This window comes from Oncorhynchus gorbuscha, linkage group LG16 (genome assembly GCF_021184085.1).
Source record: "Oncorhynchus gorbuscha isolate QuinsamMale2020 ecotype Even-year linkage group LG16, OgorEven_v1.0, whole genome shotgun sequence".
Classification (NCBI taxonomy): domain Eukaryota; kingdom Metazoa; phylum Chordata; class Actinopteri; order Salmoniformes; family Salmonidae; genus Oncorhynchus; species Oncorhynchus gorbuscha.
In genome coordinates, this window is record NC_060188.1 from 10,710,494 (window position 1) to 10,731,299 (window position 20,806).

A 20,806-nucleotide genomic window follows, 5' to 3' on the forward strand; every position below is an offset into this window, starting at 1 on the left:
CTGTGATTATATGTTTGTATTGGTGCCAGTGTATCTTGTTCCCCCAGTTATGGCTTGCTGTGATCATATGTTTGTATTGGTGCCAGTGTATCTTGTTCCCCCAGTTATGGCTTGCTGTGATCATATGTTTGTATTGGTGCCAGTGTATCTTGTTCCCCCAGTTATGGCTTGCTGTGATCATATGTTTGCATTGGTGCCAGTCTGCTCTGAAGGCTATGCATATAAATAGAGGTGTTTTCCTACCCTTATGAATCCCCTAATGGTCTGAATGCAGTCTCCGATAACGTGGGAACATTGCCTTTACATTTGAACCGTGCTGTAACGCTGAACTTCAGCGATACAGTTTTATAAACATACAGAACATATACATTGGGGAGAACAAGTATTTGATACACTGTCGATTTTGCAGGTTTTCCTACTTACAAAGCATGTAGAGGTCTGTAATTTTTATCATAGGTACACTTCACCTGTGAGAGACACAATCTAAAACAAAAATCCAGAAAATCACATTGTATGATTTTAAAGTAATTAATTTGCATTGTATTGCATGACATAAGTATTTGATACATCAGAAAAGCGGAACTTAATATTTGGAATAGAAACCTTTGTTTGCAATTACAGAGATCATACGTTTCCTGTAGTTCTTGACCAGGTTTGCACACACTGCAGCAGGGATTTTGGCCCACTCCTCCATACAGACCTTCTCCAGATGCTTCAGGTTTTGTGGCTGTCGCTGGGCAATACGGACTTTCAGCTCCCTCCAAAGATGTTCTATTGGGTTCAGGTCTGGAGACTGGCTATGCCACTCCAGGACCTTGAGATGCTTCTTACAGAGCCACTCCTTAGTTGCCCTGGCTGTATGTTTTGGGTCATTGTCATGCTGGAAGATCCAGCCACAACCCATCTTCAATGCTCTTACTGAGGAAGGAGGTTGTTGGCCAAGATCTCACGATACATGGCCCCATCCATCCTCCCCTCAATACGGTGCAGTCGTCCTGTTCCCTTTGCAGAAAAGCATTCACAAAGAATAATGTTTCCACCTCCATGCTCCACGGTTGGGATGGTGTTCTTGGGGTTGTACTCATCCTTCTTCTTCCTCCAAACACGGCGAGTGGAGTTGAGACCAAAAAGCTCTATTTTCGTCTCATCAGACCACATGATATTCTCCCATTCCTCCTCTGGATCATCCAGATGATCATTGGCAAACTTCAGACGGGCCTGGACATGCGCTGGCTTGAGCCGGGGGAACTTGCGTGCGCTGCAGGATTTTAATCCATGACGGGGTAGTGTGTTACTAATGGTTTTCTTTGAGACAGTGGTCCCAGCTCTCTTCAGGTCATTGACCAGGTCCTGCCGTGAAGTTCTGGGCTGATCCCTCACCTTCCTCATGATCATTGATGCCCCACGAAGTGAGATCTTGCATGGTGCCCCAGACCGAGGGTGATTGACCATCATCTTGAGCTTCTTCCATTTTCTAATAATTGCGCCAATAGTTGTTGCCTTCTCACCAAGCTGCTTGCCTATTGTCCTGTAGCCCATCCCAGCCTTGTGCAGGTCTACAATTTTATCCCTGATGTCCTTACACAGCTCTCTGGTCTTGGCCATTGTGGAGAGGTTGGAGTCTGTTTGATTGAGTGTGTGGACAGGTGTCTTTTATACAGGTAACAAGTTCAAACCGGTGCAGTTAATACAGGTAATGAGTGGAGAACGGGAGGGATTCTTAAAGAAAAACTGATGTGATTTTCAGGATTTTTTTTTTTTAGATTCCGTCTCTTACAGTTGAAGTGTATCTGTGATAAAAATTTAAAAAAATTACAGACCTCTACATGCTTTGTAAGTGGGAAAACCTGCAAAATCGGCAGTGTATCAAATACTTGTTCTCCCCACTGTATATAATTATAAACAGGGTGGCTCGGGCCCTGAATGCTGATTGGCTGACAGCCATGGTATATCAGACCGTATAGCATGGATATGACAAAACATTTATTTTTACTGCTCTAATTACATTGGTAACCAGTTTATAATAGCAATAAGGCACCTCGGAGGTTTGTGGTATATGGCCAATATGCTATGGCTAACACTGTGTCCAGGCACTCCGCTTTACTGATTAAGAACAGCCCTTAGGATAGTGTATTGGCCATATACCACACCTCCTCGGGCCTTTCTGCTTAAATAGACCACCATTATATGTATTAGGTTCCTTCACTTTCCATTAATCACACTGGTTCACATTGTCCTACTCTCACAGAAACCCACTGCCTCTACTATTATACTCTATCCTACTCACACACTCACAAACAAATATACAGTTGTTATTAATGACTCAATAGATTAGATTACTCCTGCAAGGAAACACACACTACCCTCTAACACAATAAATCCCTGTCATTGTGTGTGTGGCAGTAGTAGGATGATTAAGGATGTCACTGAGAGGGAAATCAGCCATATCACTCCCATGAGCAGCGTCATCATGAGTCATTCACCTCCCTCTAAGAACCACACTGCTGCCCAAGTGCTTTCCACTTCTTTTTGCTTAACCTTTTCTTAACTAGGCAAGTCAGTTAAGAACACATTCTTTTTACAATGACAGCCTACCCCGGCCAAACCCTCCCTAACCCGGACGACGCTGGGCCAAACCCTCCCCTAACCCGGACGACACTGGGCCAAACCTCCCCTAACCCGGACGACGCTGGGCCAAACCCTCCCCTAACCCGGACGACGCTGGGCCAAACCCTCCCCTAACCCGGTGCGCAGGGCCAAACCCTCCCCCAACCCGGACGGCTTGCTGGGCCAAACCCTCCCTAACCCGGACGACGCTGGGCCAAACCCTCCCTAACCCGGACGATGCTTGGCTGTGATCCCCTAACCCGGACGACGCTGGGCCAAACCCTCCCCTAACCCGGACGTTATGGCTGGTGAAACCCTCCCTAACCCGGACGTACGCTGGTGCCAAACCCTCCCTTAACCCCAACGGCTGGGCCAAACCCTCCCTTAACCCGTTTGTACGCTGGGCCAAACCCTCCCTTAACCCGGACGTTATGCTGGGCCAATCATTAACCCGAACGGCTGGGCCAAACCCTCCCTTAACCCGGACGACGCTGGGCCAAACCCTCCCTTAACCCGGATGCCGCTGGGCCAAACCCTCCCCCAGTTAACCCGGACGTCGCTGGGCCAAACCCTCCCTTAACCCGGACGACGCTGGGCCAAACCCTCCCTTAACCCGGACGACGCTGGGCCAATTGTGCGCTGCCCTTTGGGACTCCCGATCACTGCCAGTTGTGATACAGCCCTGGATCAATCCAGGGTCTGTGGTAACGCCTCTAGCACTGAGATGCAGTACCTTAGACCGCTGTGCCACTCAGGAGATGGTTTGTCCAGGCCGTGGGAAGCATCCTCTCATCTGCTCCCTGAATCTGATCCACCTTCTGCTCCCAAAGCTGAGTTGTTTACATTACCTCATTCTATTGTTCGATGGACACACAGCTTTTAGCTGCAGTCCAGGCTGCGTCCCCATGCCTGCTGTTGGCTTAGCCCTCATCACAGTTTACACTATGTAACTTCCCACTGGGCACAGACTCAATTCAACGTCTATTTCACGTTGGTTCAACGTCATTTCATTGAAATGACGTGGAAAGAATGTTGATTCAACCAGGGAGTACCCAGTGGGTTCTATTTCATTTGCAACCATCAGGTATGGTATTAACATCCTTAATTTCCCATACACAACCCCTTCTGCCCATGGCACACACACGCACACACACACACACACACACAACTCAGCATACTACCTCATATACACAATCTAATGTGGACTGGGTGTGGTGAGGCTACAGAATAAACACTCAATGACAATAATTGACGTTATAAATGGGGTGAGAAGGCCGAACAGTCACACTCCAGGTCGAGGCAGAGACTGAAACGAGAAGAAATGGCAGCTGAAGCATGCAGCGTCCTGATCACGGGGGCCAACCGAGGCCTGGGTTTGGACATGGTTAACAGATGGTGGAGTCTCCCTGGCCGGTCCGCCAGTTATTAGCCTGCTGCCGAGACCTAGACGGGCTCAGAGCTGAGGTGAGAGCAGAGCTGCTGCTGCTGGAGCAGAGAGAGGAGATTGGAGTGTTCATGATTCCATGTTGTTCTTGAGGGCAGAGCCATGTATTTAGAGAGTTGGGTCAACTTTTAGAATGTTGTATTTTGTTTTAATTCTAGACATTCCGTTACATAACATTTGATTTGATTTAAATAAGGCTATTGGTCACATACACACAGTATATTTAGCAGATGTTATTGCGGGTGTAGCAAAATGCTCGTGTTTCTAGCTCCAACAGTGCAGTAATATCTAACAATTCACAACAATACACACAAATCTAAAAGTAAAATAATCAAATTAAGAAATATATAAATATCAGGATGAGCAATGTTGTAGTGACATTGACTAAAATACAGTAGAATATAATATATATTTTTTTTAATTTTACCTTTATTTAACTAGGCAAGTCAGATAAGAACAAATTCTTATTTGCAATGACAGCCTAGGAAGGTTAACTGCCTGTTCGGGGGCAGAACGACAGATTTGTACCTTGTCAGCTCGGGGGTTTGAACTTGCAACCTTCCGGTTCCTAGTCCAACGCTCTAACCACTAGGCTACCCTGCCACATGAGATAAGTAAAGCAGTATGTAAACATTATTAAAGTGGCCAGTGATTCCATGTCTATGTATATAGGGCAGCAGCCTCTAAGGTGCAGGGTTGAGTACTGTAGGTGTCCTGGAGGGCAGGCAGTGTGCCCCCAGTGATGTGTTGGGCAGACCGCACCACCCTCTGGAGAGCCCTGCGGTTGCTGGCGGTGCAGTTGCCATACCAGGCGGTGATACAGCCAGATAATTATGCATCTTTAAAAGTTTGAGGGTCTTAGGGGCCAAGATTAATTTATTCAGCCTCCTGAGGTTAAAGAGGTTCTGTTGCACTTTCTTCACCACACTGTCTGTGTGGGTGGACCATTTCAGATTGTCAGTGATGTGTATGGCAAGGATCTTGAAGCTTTCCACCTTCTCCACTGCGATCCCATTGATGTGGATAGGGGTGTGCTCCCTCTGCTGTTTCCTGAAGTCCACGATCAGCTCCTTCGTTTTGTTGACATTGAGGGAGAGATTATTTTCCTGACACCACTCTGCCAGGGCCCTCACCTCCTCCATGTTGGTAATCAGATCTTCTACTGTTGTGTGGTCTGCAAACTTGATTGAGTTGGAGGCGTGATTTTCCACGCACTAATGGGTGAACAGGGAGTACAGGAGGGAGCTGACCACGCACCCTTGTGGGGCCCCTGTGTTGAAGATCAGTGAAGTGAAGATTTCCTAACTTCCCCACCTGGGGGCGGCCCGTCAGGAAGTCCAGGACCCAGTTGCACAGGGTGGGTTTCAGACCAGGGCCCCAAGCTTACTGATGAGCTTGGAGGGTACTATGGTATTGAAGGCTGAGCTATAGTCAATGAACAGCATTCTTAGGTAGGTATTCCTCTTGTCCAGATGGGATAGGGCAGTGTGCAGTGCATAGTGATTATTAAATATTCCCCATATTTTGTTAAAAGGGTGCTCACATGGCTGCCTTAGAATGTTGAAATAGTGTCATGTAAATGCATCATAATGCACAAACCTCAATGGCCCAACTCTCTAAATACATGGCTCTGCTTGAAGGCAAACTCCACTGAATAAGGAAAACTCTACTGAGCAAAGATAGAAAATAAAGCCTTCCTGGAGATGTATTTTCTGTGTCTAACCAACAATGTGTCCTTTGTGTTTAAGGGTCTGCGAGACCTGGCAAAGAAGCACCCCAATGTCATCACTGTCGTCCGTCTTGGTGAGTACTCGCTCTGTTCCATTCTTCTGTTTCTTCACGCTCTAGCACTAGGATTATTGAGCCTATTAATGGCACTGTTGTCAATCTCACCAGTCACAGAATGCACTTGTGATTCATACAGTACAGGCTATACATGGCAGAGTGCCAGGTTACTCTGAGCTGGCCAGCTGGGATGTTAGACTGGATACTGGGGTTGACTCGCCCAAGATCTGTTTGTGCTTTCAGGACAATTACAGTTAGGGGTGGCGAGACAGCACAAACAGATCTGGGTTTAGTCTAGCGGTTGACTGACAGACTTTTTCTCCTCTATGTCTGTCAGACGCCACAGACCCCTGCAGCATTAAGGAGTCAGCCAGTAGTCTGGTGGGGAAGGCTGGGCTCAACGTGCTAGTAAACAACAAGTGGATGCTGACTCACAGCACCATGCAGACCACAAGTACCCAGGAAATACAGGCTGCATTCAACACCAACATCATGGGCCCTATGGAAGTCTTAAAGTTAAGGTCAGAGAGCCAGAAAAACACATATACAAAGACGTTTTAGAGGACATTCAAAACGTATTTGTTTTTCCTAATGCCGGCAAACAAAAGGTGCAGAATACTGAAGAATGATTCATCATTTTTGTTTTCTCTGTCTCCCTCATAAGGAGTTTCTGCCCTATGTGCAGTCAGCAGCCACAGCCAGTGGGAAACCAGGATTGTCCTGCAGTAAGCCAGCTGTGGTCAGCATTTCCAGCATGGTGGCCTCCATGGCAACAGTCAAGGAGATGTGTTCTTTCTTCCCTATGGCATCAGCAAAGTGAACAGACCTCTGTTACCCTGCCTGTCATAACACAGCCTCTCACATCACATTATATTCCCTGTCGGGTTAGCCCAGCCATGTCAGTGGAGGCTGGTGTCAATTTAAATTGGCGGACGGGCTCTTTGTAATGGATGGAATGGAATACATGTCATTCTGATGAGTTTGACCTTTTCATTCATTCCGTAGTCTTGGCTCTACATCCAATCTATTGTCCTGTATCCTCGCCTCTTTAACAGCCTCCCTCCCTTCTCTCTTCCTGCTCCTCCTTTCCTCTCCTCTCAGGCTGGTCTGAACATGCTGACGCTCTGCACTACAGAGGAGTTCAGGAAGGATGAGATCCTGTTTGCAGTCCTGCACCCGGGCTGGGTCCGCACTGACATGGGCGGAGAAGGGGTGAGTCTGACTGGCAGGGCGGAGAAGGGGTGAGTCTGACTGGCAGAGCGGAGAAGGGGTGAGTCTGACTGGCAGGGCGGAGAAGGGGTGAGTCTGACTGGCAGGGCGGAGAAGGGGTGAGTCTGACTGGCAGGGCGGAGAAGGGTTGAGTCTGACTGGCAGGGCGGAGAAGGGTTGAGTCTGACTGGCAGGGCGGAGAAAGGGTGAGTCTGACTGGCAGGGTGGAGAAGGGGTGAGTCTGACTGTCAGGGTGCTTCTATTGAGTGCATTGACCTCAGGGTGGGAAAGGATGTAATGAACTATGTTTAAGCACCTTAGAGCAGCGTTGTCCCAGTAGTCCATCTGGAGCAGGAGTCAGAACCCAATAGTGGGTCGTGGCATAAGCCTACAACTGGGCTTTGGTCTGATATTCTGTTTTGATTATCTGGTGGGGTCAAGACAAAATTTGAAAGGCTTTGATTAGTCGTGGCCCAATAAAAGTCTAATACCACCACTGCCACAGAGGCCGACCATGTATGTGTTTACTATGACCACCAGGGGGCGATCGATGCTCCAGAGAGTGTGGAAGGACTCCTGAGCGTGATGGACTCCCTTACTGAGAAACAGACTGGGGTCTTCCTGGACTATGAGGGAAAAGTCATGCCCTGGTAAACTCACTGGATTGTACTGAACACTGGAGAACTCTGAACACAATCTTTTATAATCGTTCTATAAATACGCATCAAATAAACATGAGTAAAATCAAGTGGTATCCCCCCCAAAGTTTATTCAATTGAGAAGTTTGGGGGCTTTTTTTAAACAGGAATTGTAATATTCATTGTGTCGTATTGAATATCTTCATTCATCTCACACTTTACTACACATTCCATAACATGGCAAAAAAGCCCTTGTCAAATGGAGTCTTTCGGTAATAATCAGGATCTAATTTCTTCTATCAATAAAGTCAAAAGGCAATCAAAAAAATCTCTAAAAGATCTTAAAAAATGTTTTCCACACACACAGTGCCAAACATTTCACTACGCCATTACCTATGTGTCTTGAGGCTGGATATGTGCCTTGGATGCACAGCTTCCACTCTCTTTGAATGGTGCCGTCAGAACCCCTCCTCATCACCAGGTGGCGCTGTTCCACACAGCCACTTTGACCGGGCAGATCTTCAGTGGGCCGGGGTTGTTGCCGTTGATGTTGGCTCCAGGGCAGAAGAAGGGGAACATCCTCTCAGTGAAGAAATCATTGAAGGTGTAGATAGACGTCATATTAACAGGGTTGGAGAAGTTCACCTCCCCAGACTCGTAGTCCAGCTGCACCCTGACCCTCTTCAGCTCCCCTGTCAGTTTGAGAGGGGTGCGTGGCCGGGTCACGGCCATATACTCACCCTCACAGTGGGAGATCATCCACAAGCCACCCTCAGGGCAGCCTGAGATCCGGCCCTTCCTGTTAATGGACTCCTTGACCACACCCAGCATCCAGTCGTCCTTGTCCCCCACCTCTACCTCCCAGGCGTGGCAGCCGGTGGTGAAGCCCTCAGAGCCCAGGACGAACACGAAGTGGTCAAAACGCTCTGGGTTGTCTGGGAGCACCTGCACATGACCACTGTTGGTCACACTGGTCAGGTCCTTGTTCAGAGAGAGCCAGGAGTAGGCCGTGTTAGGATCCAGAGTCACAGGAGCTGGGAGATGGAGAAAAGGGCTTTAGTGATGGAAACAGTTTTAGAAAAATATTTACAAGTTGTGGATCTAGTAATAAATGAATTAGCGTACATCTATACGAGTTAGTAGAAGTTCACTAGAACGTTAGTTGATGCAGTTATATCTAGCTAGACACCCAACAAGCCAAAGACTGGAGCATAAACAGACGACTGTAGTCTTGCTATACATACTGTACTCCACCAGCCCCACCATCTTCTCCCAGACCTTGTACTTGAGGGAGCTGACATGCTTCGCCACGTTGATCATAGCACCGGAGATCTCCTCTGGACCCTTCTGAGGTATCACAGCTCTACAACAATATAACAGCCACTTAGTTCTAGTTGGAGTTTGGTACATTACATTATAAGGGTATTAGGTACTCAAGTCAAAACACTTACCTCTTCTTTGTGTTTCTGTAGTTCTGAAAATGGAACAAGACACATGTTTTGTCATTGTTTGTACTGTTAATACTGCTGGTTTATAAAAGTTCCTATTCTTCTTACCTGGAGGAAAAGAGCATCACTGGAGGCTATGTCATTATCAATAGCGATGATGGCACGAGAGAGGGTGAGGATGTCTGCCGTGATGCCCTCTGTCTTCTTCCTCACCAGATGTCTCTTCTGCTCATCTTCCTCCTGTAGAATAGCTATCCTGGCTTCCTCCTCATTCTGAAGGAACTGCCTGAGCTGCTCAAACGCCTCTCTGATGTGATTCTCTGTCTGCTGGGTCTGGCTCTGGCCAAACAGGAGAAACGGGTCATAGGAGAGATACAATCTTATATAGAACTCTAGAACAGAGGCACACAAGTGCAGACATTTGTCAAAACACTGTTTTGGTAGGCAAGCCATTGACAACAAAGTCTCTTACAACCTAGACATGTCTGATTTCTGTGATAAATTCAATCAATTGAAAATAAATTTAATATCCCACAAGGGGAAATTGCTTGGTCAAACACCAGGCACTTGTATTGCTTGCTCAAATACAAGGCACAAAGCATATTGACTGCTTTGTCCACATGAGGATATACTGTACACAAGTTATAGGACCATATTTTCAAGGGTTTGTTTTTTTCAAAGGCATTCCTCCAACTGTTTACAGACTAACAGTGTGTGAGCTAAACATCAGTGTCAGTGCGTTGGGATCTGCTGATGTCCCACGGTTTCAGACACCCTGTTTGTTGATACCTTGATGTGCACAGTTGTGTCATCACACTCCTGCTTGGCTTCATAGAGGCCACGGAGGCTCTTCTTCAGAGGGATCAATTCTTTCTTCATTTCTTCCTGAGGGAGGGAGCGGAGGGGGGGGAGAACGTTTTTAGAGATACAACTGTAAAGTGTGTAACAGCGTCTGGAAGTTTAGCTCAAGCAAATGTAGCCATGTAAACACGAACGTCAACGGCAGAGCCAAAGCTCAGCGGAGGTCATAGGCTGCTGTTTAACCCTAATCAGGATATTTTGGTGATATTTTTTTGTTGATACCATATTCTATGGTTTTTGGAGTAACGTCTGCAACTGCACACGTTTACAATAGAAACGTTTATTCCGAATCGAGAATTAAAAAGTATCGCCAGGTAAGGGTTAGGTGAAACATTGCTGCCAGTGCTTTGCACTAGCATACGGTGTAACTGTGTAAGGAAGCATTCACATATTACCTTACAATGTGTAGTTTTTTTTAAAGTGTTTTTCTCCAACTAGCAGATACAGTATAAATGGCTCTGGCTCCCTTTCGAAATGTCACTGTTGTGAAATGTGGCACATCAATAAAAATCATGTTTCACAATAGTTATGTTTGATTGCTGTCTGTACTGCTTCAAATTTTATACTGGTGCTAAAATAAGCTGGATTAAGAATACATTTTCAAGGTAATATGGTCAATATAAAGTAGTATATCTGAATAAAAACTGAAATTAAAAGATTGACAATACAATATTTGCAACTCCATAAGAGGGTTACACAACCATCCAAAACTGAATGATATGAGACAAGCCATTCTAACCTTGAGCTCCTGGGCCCCCTCCTCCAGTGGGATCACACAGTGGCCCTGGTGCCTCTTAGACGTGTGACACACACAGCAGAGCACCTCGGCATCATCCTGGCAGAACAGCTTCAGCACCTCCCCGTGTGTGTGGCACTTTGCCTCAGACTTCACTGGGACGCCCCCTCTGTCTGGCCCCCCGCCCGCCTCGCCCTGGCTCCTCTGCTCCCTGAAAAAGGTATCGGCCACGTTCTTCAGAGCCAGGCTCACTGTGGGCTCCGTCAGGGAACACTTCCTGCGGCACACGGGACACTCGCGCCTCGCCTTCTTCTGGTTCCAGAACTGCTGCAGGCAGGCCCGGCAGAAGCTGTGGGTGCACTTGAGCACCACAGGGTCCCTGAAGATCTCGCAGCACACAGAGCAGGTTAGCTCATCCTCCAGCATGGAGCCCGAGTGAGAGGACACGGCCCTGGGCCGCAGAGCCATGACCACCTTGGGGCTCTGTAGGAACGAAGGTTTCCCAGGCTGGGAGGAAGCACGTGGGCGCAGCGCCATGACTGGCTCCTGCACTGTAGCTAGAGACTACTGTGGTGTATTCCCTTTTCAGTGGAGGAAATATCTTTCAGCAGTGCTGTAGCATCTACTCTTTCCTGAGGAAAGCGCTCTGCCAGCTCTCTCAAATCCAGGAACAGACACTGGACTGACAGCTAAGGACACACTACATAGTAAATGAGGGACATGAGATCACATCCTATAGGTGACCTGGACTTGTAGAACAGGTCCTGCTCCGCCCCGCCCCCCCCCCCCCCCCCCCCCCCCAAGGGAAAAATGTCTTTAAAAGCCAAATCACGTCCCCTGGCCTCCTACATACTGTACCTGCCCACAACAGGATTCTAAGAAACTAGTCATTAGTTATTATGCCTAGCCCAACTGACCTCCCAGTCAGAGTCAGTCTGCCTGTTTCTGAGAAACAAGTGTCACGTGTGGGTAGAGCCTGGAGCAACAGGTGCTGCGGTGGGAGTAGGGTTAGGAGGCCTCCGACTGGCCACAAACTGGTTGAATCAACTTTGTTCCAATGTAATTTGTCAGTGTAATGTGACGTGGAATCTACATGCAACATACATTGGATTTGAAAAAAGTCAAAGTAAACTGTTGTTTTGAGGGTGACATTTCAACCACAGGATTGCGTCACCATTGTAGCAAATGTTTAACAGACAAATCTTCCCACTGGGCACAGATGTCAATTCAACATCTATTCCACGTTGGTTCACTGTAATTTCATTGCAATGACATTGAAACAACGTTGAGTCAACCAGTGTGTGCCCAGTGCGTTGTATAAAATATGTTGAATTTGTACCTTTGAAATTAAGTCTGATGCAGTGGCTGCCAATCCATCAGGGTGTTAGGGGTGGTGCCCCCCCACTTGTAATAGTTCAACAACAGAAATCACACACACACACACACACACACACACAACCAGTCAAAAGTTGACACACCTACTCATTCTAGGGTTTTTATTTATTTTACTAGGAAAGTCAGTTAGGAACAAATTCTTATTTACAATGACGACCTACCCCAGCCAAACCCAGAATACGCTGGGTCAATTGTGTGCCACCCTATGGGACTCCCAACCACAGCCGGATGAATTACAGCCTGGATTGAAACTAGGGACTATAGTGATGCCCTCTTGCACTGAGATGCACTCGGGAGCAGCAGTAATAATAGTGAGCAGAATAATAGTGAAGACATCAAAATTACAGTTGAAGTCGGAAGTTTACATACACTTAGGTTGGAGTCATTAAAACTAGTGTTTCAACCACTCCACAAATTTCTTGTTAACAAACTATAGTTTTGACAAGTCGGTTAGGACATCTACTTTTGTGCATGACACAAGTCATTTTTCCAACAATTGTTTACAGACAGATTATTTCACTGTATCACAATTCCTGTGGGTCAGAAGTTTACATACACTAAGTTGACTGTGCCTTTAAACAGCTTGGAAAATTCCAGAAAATGATGTCATGGCTTCAGAAGCTTCTGATTGACTCATATGATGTCAATTAGCCTATTGGAGGTGTACCTGTGGATATATTTCAAGGCCTACCTTCAAACTCATTGCCTCTTTGCTTGACATCATGGGAAAAATCCAGATCAGCCAAGACCTCAGAAAATAAATTGTAGACCTGCACAAGTCCAGTTAATCCTTGGGAGAAATTTTCAAATGCTTTAAAGTACCACGTTCATCTGTACAAACAATAGTACGCAAGTATAAACACCATGGGACCACGCAGTCATCATACCGCTCAGGAAAGAGATGTGTTCTGTCTCTTAGAGATGAATGTACTTTGGTGCGAAAAGTGCAAATCAATCCCAGAACAACAGCAAAGGACCTTGTGAAGATGCTGGAGGAAACAGGTACAAAGTATCTATATCCGAAGTAAAACGAGTCCTATATCGACATAACCTGAAACACCGCTCAGCAAGGAAGAAGCCACTGCTCCAAAACCGCCACAAAAAAGACAGACTACTGCACATGGGGACAAAGATTATACTTTTTGGAGAAATGTCATCTGGTCTGATGAAACAAAAATAGAACTGTTTGGCCATAATGACCATCGTTATGTTTGGAGGAAAAAGGGAGGCTTGCAAGCCGAAGAACACCCCCGTGCTTCACGGTTGGGATGGTGGTAGCATCATGTTGTGGGGGTGCTTTGCTGCAGGAGGACTGGTGCACTTCACAAAATAGTTGCATCATGAGGTAGGAAAATTATGTGGATATATTGAAGCAACATCTCAAGACATCAGCCAGGAAGTTAAAGCTTGGTTGCAAATGGGTCTTCCAAATGGACAATGACCCCAAGCATACTTCCAAAGTTGTGGCAAAATGGCTTAAGGTATTAGAATGGCCATCACAAAGCCCTGACCTCAATCCCATAGAAAATGTGTGGGCAGAACTGAAAAAAATGTGTGCGAGCAAGGAGGCCTACAAACCTGACTCAGTTACACCAGCTCTGTCAGAAGGAATGGGACAAAATTCACCCAACTTATGGGAAGTTCACGGAAGGCTAATTGAAACGTTTGACCCTAGTTAAACAATTTAAAGGCAATGCTACCAAAAACTAATTGAGTGTATGAACTTCTGACCCACTGGGAATGTGATGAAAGAAATAAAAGCTTAAATAAATCACTCTTCTATTATTCTGACATTTCACATTCTTAAGGTAAAGTGGTGATCCCAACTGACCTAAGACAATTTCTGCCTTGATGACAGACTTGCAAGCTCTTGGCATTCTCTCTACCAGCTTCATGAGGTAGTCACCTGGAATGCATTTCAATTAACAGGTGTGTCTTTGTGGAATTTCTTTCCTTCTTAATGCATTTGAGCCAATCAGTTGTGTTGTGACAAGGTAGGGGTGGTATACAGAAGATTTGGTAAAAGACCAAGTCCATATTATGACAAGAACAGCTCAATAAAGCTAAGAGAAATGACAGACCTTCATGAAGGTCAGTCAATCCTAAATAGTTCAAGATCTTTTAAAGTGTTTTAAAGTGCAGTCACAAAAACCATAAAGCGCTGTGACGAAACTAGATCTCATGAGGACCGCCACAGGAAAGGAAGACCCAGAGTTAACTGCACCTCAGATTGCAACCCAAATAAATGCTTCAGAGTTAAAGTAACAGTTACATCTCAACATCAACTGTTTTTTATTTCACCTTTATTTAACCAGGTAGGCTAGTTGAGAACAACTTCTCAATTACAACTGCGACACAAACAGAGTTAGACATGGAATAAACAAACACAGTCAATAATACAATAGAGAAAGTCTATATACAGTGTGTGCAAATGAGGTAGGATAAGGGAGGCAATAAATAGGCCAGAGTGGCAAAATTATTACAGTATGGCAAATTAAACACTGGGGTGATAGATGTGCAGAAGATGAGTGAGCAAGTAGCGGTACTGGGGTGCAAAGGAGCAAAATAAATAACAATATGGTGATGAGGTAGTTGGATGGGTTATTTACAGATTGGCTATGTACAGGTGCAGTGATCTGTGAGCTGCTCTGACAGCTGGTGCTTAAAGCTAGTGAGGGAGATAGGAGTCTCCAGCTTCAATGATTTTTGCAGTTTGTTACAGTCATTGGCAGCAGAGAACTGGAAGGAAAGGTGGCCCGAAGGAGGAATTGGCTTTGGGGGTGACCAGTGAAATATACCTGCTGGATCGCGTGCTGCGGGTGGGTGCTGCTATGGTGACCAGTGAGCCGAGATAAGGTGGGGCTTTACCTAGCAAAGACTTAGATGACCTGGAGCCAGTGGGTTTGGCAACAGATATGAAGTGAGGGCCAGCCAAAGAGAGCATACAGGTCACAGTGGTGGGTAGTATATGGGGCCTTGGTGACAAAAGAGATGGCACTGTGATAGCAAATTGGATGCAGTCTGAGTAGAGTGTTGGAGGCTATTTTGTAAATGACATCGCCGAAGTCAAGGATCGGTAGGATAGTCAGTTTTACTAGGGTATGTTTGGCAGCATGAGTGAAGGGTACTTTTTTGCGAAATAGGAAGCCGATTCTAGATTTAATTTTGGATTGGAGATGCTTAATGTGAGTCTGGAAGGAGAGTTTACAGTCTAACCAGACCCCTAGGTATTTGTAGTTGTCCACATATTATAAGTCAGAACCGTCCAGAGTAGCGATGGACGGGTGAGTAGGTTTGGGCAGCGATCGGTTGAAGAGCATGCATTTAGTTTTGCTTGCATTTAAGTGCAGTTGGGGGCTTGTATGGCATTGGGGGCTTGTATGGCATTGAAGCTCGCCTGGAGGTTAGTTATCAGTGTCCAAAGAAGGGCCAGAAGTATACAGAATGGTGTCGTCTGCGTAGAGGTGGATCAGAGAATCACCAGCCGCAAGAGCGGCATCATTGATGTATACAGAGAAAAGAGTCGGCCCGAGGGTTGAACCCTGTGGCACCCCCATGGAGACAGCCAGAGGTCCGGACAACAGGCCCTCTGATTTGACACACTGAACTCTGTCAGAGAAGTAGTTGGTGAACCAGGCGAGGCAGTCATTGGATGTCGGTTATATCGTTTAGGACCTTGAGCGTGGCTGAGGAGCACCCATGACCAGCTCGGAAACCAGATTGCATAGCGGAGAAGGTACGGTGGGATTCGACATGGTCGGTGATCTGTTTGTTAACTTGGCTTTCGAAGACCTTAGAAAGGCAGGGTAGGATAGATATAGGTCTGTAGCAGTTTGGGTCTAGAGTGTCTTCCCCTTTGAAGAGGGGGATGACTGCGGCAGCTTTCCAATCTTTGGGGATCTCAGACGATGCGAAAGAGAGGTTGAGCAAGCTAGTAATAGCTGTATGAATGGTCAAATTGCTGCAAAGAAACCACTATTAAAAGGACACTAATAAGAGACTTGCTTGGGCCAAGAAACATGAGCAATGGTCATTACACCACTGGAAATCTGTGAGTCCAAATTTGAGATTTTTGGTTCCAACCTCTGTGTCTTTGTGAAACGCAGAGTACGTGAACGGGTGATCGCCGCATGTGTGGTTCCCACCATGAAGCATGGAGGAGATGTGATGGTGCTTTGCTGTTGACCCAGTCTGATTTATTTAGAATTCAAGGCACACTTAACCAGCATGGCTACCACAGCATTCTACAGCAACTCTCCATCATATCTGGTTTGCACTTAGTGGGATTATCATTTGTTTTTGAACAGGACAATGACCCAAAAACACACCTCCAAGCTGTGTAAGGGCTATTTGACCAAGGAGAGTGATGGAGTGCTGCATCAGATGACCTGGCATCCACAATCACCCGACTTCAACCCAATTGAGATGGTTTGGGATGAATTGGACCGCAGAGTGAAGAAAAAGCAGCCAACAAGTGCTCAGCATATGTGGGAACCCGTTCAAGACTATTGGAAAAGCATTCCTCATGAAGCTGGTTGAGACAATACTAAGGCAAAGGGTGACTACTTTGAAGAATCTCAAATCTAAAATATATTTTGATTTGTTTGACACTTTTTTGGTTACTACATGATTCTATGTTTAATTTTGATGTCTTCACTATTATTCTACAATGTAGAAAATAAAGAAAACCCTTGAATGAGTAGGTATGTCCAAACTTTTGACTGGTATTGTAAATATATAAACTCAGCAAAAAAGGAAAAGTTCTCACTGTCAACTATGTTTATTTACAGCAAACTTAATGTGTGTAAATATTTGTACGAACATAACAAGATTCAACAACTGAGACATAAACTGAACCTGTTCCCCAGACATGTGACTAACAGAAATTGAATAATATGTCCCTGACCAAAGGGGGGTCAAAATCAAAAGTAACAGTCAGTATCGAATGTGGCCACCAGCTGCATTAAGTACTGCAGTGCATCTCCTCCTCATGGACTGCATCAGAATTGCCTGTTCTTGCTGTGAGATGTTACCCCACTTCTACCAAGGCACCTGCAAGTTCCCAGACATTTCTGTGGGGGAAATGGCCCGAGCCTTCACCCTCCGATCCAACAGGTCCCAGACATGCTCAACGGGATTGATATCCGGGTTCTTCGCTGGCCATGGCAGAACACAGACATTTCTGTCTTGCAGGAAATCACACACAGAACAAGCAATATGGCTGGTGTCATAGTCATGCTGGAGGGTCATATCAGCATGAGCCTGCAGGAAGGGTACCACATGAGGGAGGAGGATGTCCTCCCTGTAACGCACAGCGTTGATTGCCTGCAATGACAACAAGCTCAGTCTGACGCCTCAGACCATGACAGACCCTCCACCTCCAAATCGATCCCGCGCCAGAGTACAGGCCTCGGTGTAACGCTCATTCCTTCGACATTAAACGGGATTCCGACCATCACCCCTGGTGAGACAAACCGCGACTCGTCAGTGAAGAGCACTTTTTGCCAGTCCTGTCTGGTCAAGCGACAGTGGGTTTGTGCCCATAGGCGACGTTGTTCCCGGTGATGTCTGGTGAGGACCTGCCTTACAACAGGCCTACAAGCCCTCCGTCCAGCCTCTCTCAGCCTATTGCGGACAGTCTGAGCACTGATGGAGGGATTGTGCAACTCGAGCAGTTGTTCCCATCCTGTACCTGTCCCGCAGGTGTGATGTTTGGCTGTACCAGTCCTGTGCAGGTGTTGTTACACGTGGTCTGCCACTGTGAGGACGATCAGCTGTCTGTCCTGTCTCCCTGTAGCACTGTCTTAGGCGTCTCACAATACAGACATTGCAATTTATTGCCCTGGCCAAATCTGCAGTCCTCATGCCCCCTTGCAGCATGCCTAAGGCATGTTCACACAGTTGAGCAGGGACCTTGGGCATCTTTCTTTTGGTGTTTTTCCCCAGAGTCAGTAGAAAGGCCTCTTTAGTGTCCTAAGTTTTCAAAACTGCGACCTTAATTGCCTACCGTCTGTAAGTTGTTAGTGTCTTAGCGACCTTTCCAGAGGTGCATGTTCATTCATTGTTTATGGTTCATTGAACAAGCATGGGAAACAGTGTTCAAACCCTTTACAATTAAGATCTGTGAAGTTCTTTGGCTTTTTACGAATTATCTCTGGGCTATTTGCCTGCCGCCCAGGGCTTGGATTGAATTGCCAGCTATTACATTGTTTGCTATTGTTGGGGGGTTGGGGGGACTTCAGCAATTTCATCACGATTTTCCCAGCACACAGTAAATGGACCTTCCTGGGGCGCCAGAAATCTTGCTTGTTTGTAGGTGACCAAATACTTATTTTCCACCATAATTTGCAAATAAATTCATAAAAAATCCAACATTGTGATTTTCTGGATTTTTTTTCCTCCTTTTGTCTGTCATAGTTGAAGTGTACCTATGATGAAAATTACAGGCCTCTCATCTTTTGAAGTGGGAGAACTTGCACAATTGGTGGCTGACTAACTACTTTTTTGCCCCACTGTACATGCCAGCAAAGCCACTCCACAACAATGAACAACACATTAATTGCACTATAACGGTGTCAAACAGTGCCCATAAACTGTTAGGGCCTACATAAAGCTGTCTCAACAGCAGAGCTTTCTTTTCAGCGCCATGGAGTGAATCCTTACTACTGCTACACCTGGCTGTCATCTGAGCTTTGTCTGGCAGTGAAACGGATAAAGCAGCCTCATTTATTGCCTTTAAAAAAAACATAGCGGTTATAGCTGACTTGTCTACAAAATGTAGTTTATACTGACAATTGAGATGTACAAACTATTGCATAAGGGGACGACAAGTAGATAAGAGGCAAGCCATAATTTCAATTTAGACATTCGTGAGCTAGGACGGACATAGTCCATATAACTATTTGTTCAGCACTTTTGAAATGTAAAGCGACAGAATTCAGGACATGGGCCATTTTTACAGTGTTCTCCCTGTACACCAAGTCAGAACCATAGGATAAATAAAGGGGCCATATAAACAGACAATGAAAGCCCTTACAATATTCAATGATACATTTCTTTAAAACAGGTTATATGCTACATGTGCACCACCAAGGCAGAACAGTAGGCTAAATCTTCAACATTATATCCACTATCAACAAAAAACACTATAGGCTGGGCAGCACCTCCTACTGGCGAGTTGATCTACAGCTATTCATTTGGTCTCCCATCCAGGGTTTTAACCAAACTCTGCTTTTCTATTTGCCACTGACTACTACCAATGTGCTATCATGCGAATGATTATTAAGAGACCTATTAATATCTACATATATGCACTGTTGCAACCTAAGTCATTCCAAAGGATAGGTTTAACAAAGCAAATTAAACGTAACCATACTTTAAGTCATATATCTACAAATGATACTATTTAGACATATATAGCATTTAAGTCAGCTATTGTTTCAATTCAACCCAGGGTTCAACTGAGCCCTGAATTCTGATTGACTGAAAGCCATGGTATATCAGCCCGTATACCACGGGTTTGACAAAACATTTAGTTTTACTGCTCTAATTATGTTGGTAACCAGTTTATAATAGAAATAAGGCTCCTCTGGGGTTTGTGATATATGGCCAATATACCACGGCTAAGGGCTGTGTCCAGGCACTTTGCGTTGCGCATAAGAACAACCGTTAGCCGTGGTATAGTGGCCATATACACGACACCCCCTCAGGCCTTATTTCTTAAATATAGTCCTCTACACACCACACCTCCTCAGGGGTTATTGCTTAAATAGACAATAGATATTGGCCAAGGATTTTAAGCTGTGGTTGATTTCAAATGCAATCTTCAAAATAATCATTGATAGTGGATTTAAGTCTCCGTGTCAACCAAAAACCTAAGTTAAAAGATAGTATCAAATCAAACTTAATTCAAAATGAATTTAAAGTTTGATTAGATTTCCTCCTATTCTTTAACTTAGATTTGTGAATCCAACATATGCATTTTTTCTTTGAAAACAAACTGGAATTTGTTGACAAACAATTCAATATTCCTTTTGCAATAAAGTAAATAGCCTATTAACTTGTCAACAAGTTAAGAAAATTATTTGTTGGATTCAAGTCTCTTGCATAGGCAAGATGCAACAGATGGTATAAAAATACAGTATATACACATATGAGATGAGTAATGTAGGATTTGTAAACATTATTAAAGTGGCGCTATTTAAAGTGACTAGTGATCCATTTATTAAAGTGGCCAATGATTTTAGTCTGTATGTAGGCAGCAGCCTCTCTGTGTTAGTGATGGCTGTTTAACAGTCTGATGGCCTTGAGATTGAAAAACAGCTTCTATCGGTCCCAGCTTTGATGCACCTGTACTGACCTCACCTTCTGGGTGGTAATGGGGTAAACAGGCAGTGGCTCAGCTAGTTGTTGTCCTTGATGATCTTTTTGGCCTTCCTGTGACGTCGGGTGCTGTAGGTTTCCTGGAGGACAGGTAGTTTGCCCCCGGTGATGTGTTGTGTAGACCGCACCACCCTCTGGAGAGCCATGTGGTTGAGGGCGGTGTAGTTGCCGTACCAGGCTGTGATACAGTCCGACAAAATGCCCTTAATTGCGCATCTGTAAAAGTTTGTGAGGGTTTTAGGTGACAAGCCACATTTTTTCAGCCTCCTTCACCACGGTCTGTGTGGGTGGACCATTTCAG

At 45.5% G+C, this 20,806-nt stretch overlaps 1 protein-coding gene and 2 pseudogenes across 1 annotated transcript; 1 reads left to right on the forward strand and 2 right to left on the reverse strand.

Moving 5' to 3' along the window:
- The window catches only part of LOC123998976, an 899,899-nt pseudogene that overhangs the window by 829,090 nt on the left and 50,003 nt on the right, over positions 1-20,806 (reverse strand).
- LOC123998950 lies at positions 3,816-10,007 on the forward strand (annotated as a pseudogene).
- On the reverse strand, positions 5,109-11,410 carry LOC123998936 (E3 ubiquitin-protein ligase TRIM35-like). The gene is made up of 6 exons (XM_046304191.1): positions 10,732-11,410; positions 9,921-10,016; positions 9,240-9,470; positions 9,135-9,157; positions 8,928-9,046; positions 5,109-8,717 (listed from the first exon to the last, which is right to left on the reverse strand). The coding sequence occupies exons 1-6, from the start codon at positions 11,263-11,265 to the stop codon at positions 8,158-8,160; spliced, it is 1,563 nt and encodes a 520-aa protein (XP_046160147.1). The 5' UTR covers positions 11,266-11,410; the 3' UTR covers positions 5,109-8,157.

Coding starts and splice junctions, on each gene's coding strand:
- LOC123998936 (XM_046304191.1), bottom strand. CDS start 11,265: ATGGCGCTGCGCCCACGTGCTTCCTCCCAGCCTGGGAAACCTTCGTTC. Junction 10,017..10,731: donor AGGGGGCCCAGGAGCTCAAG/GTTAGAATGGCT, acceptor TCCCTCCCTCAG/GAAGAAATGAAGAAAGAATT. Junction 9,158..9,239: donor GTGATGCTCTTTTCCTCCAG/GTAAGAAGAATA, acceptor TTCCATTTTCAG/AACTACAGAAACACAAAGAA.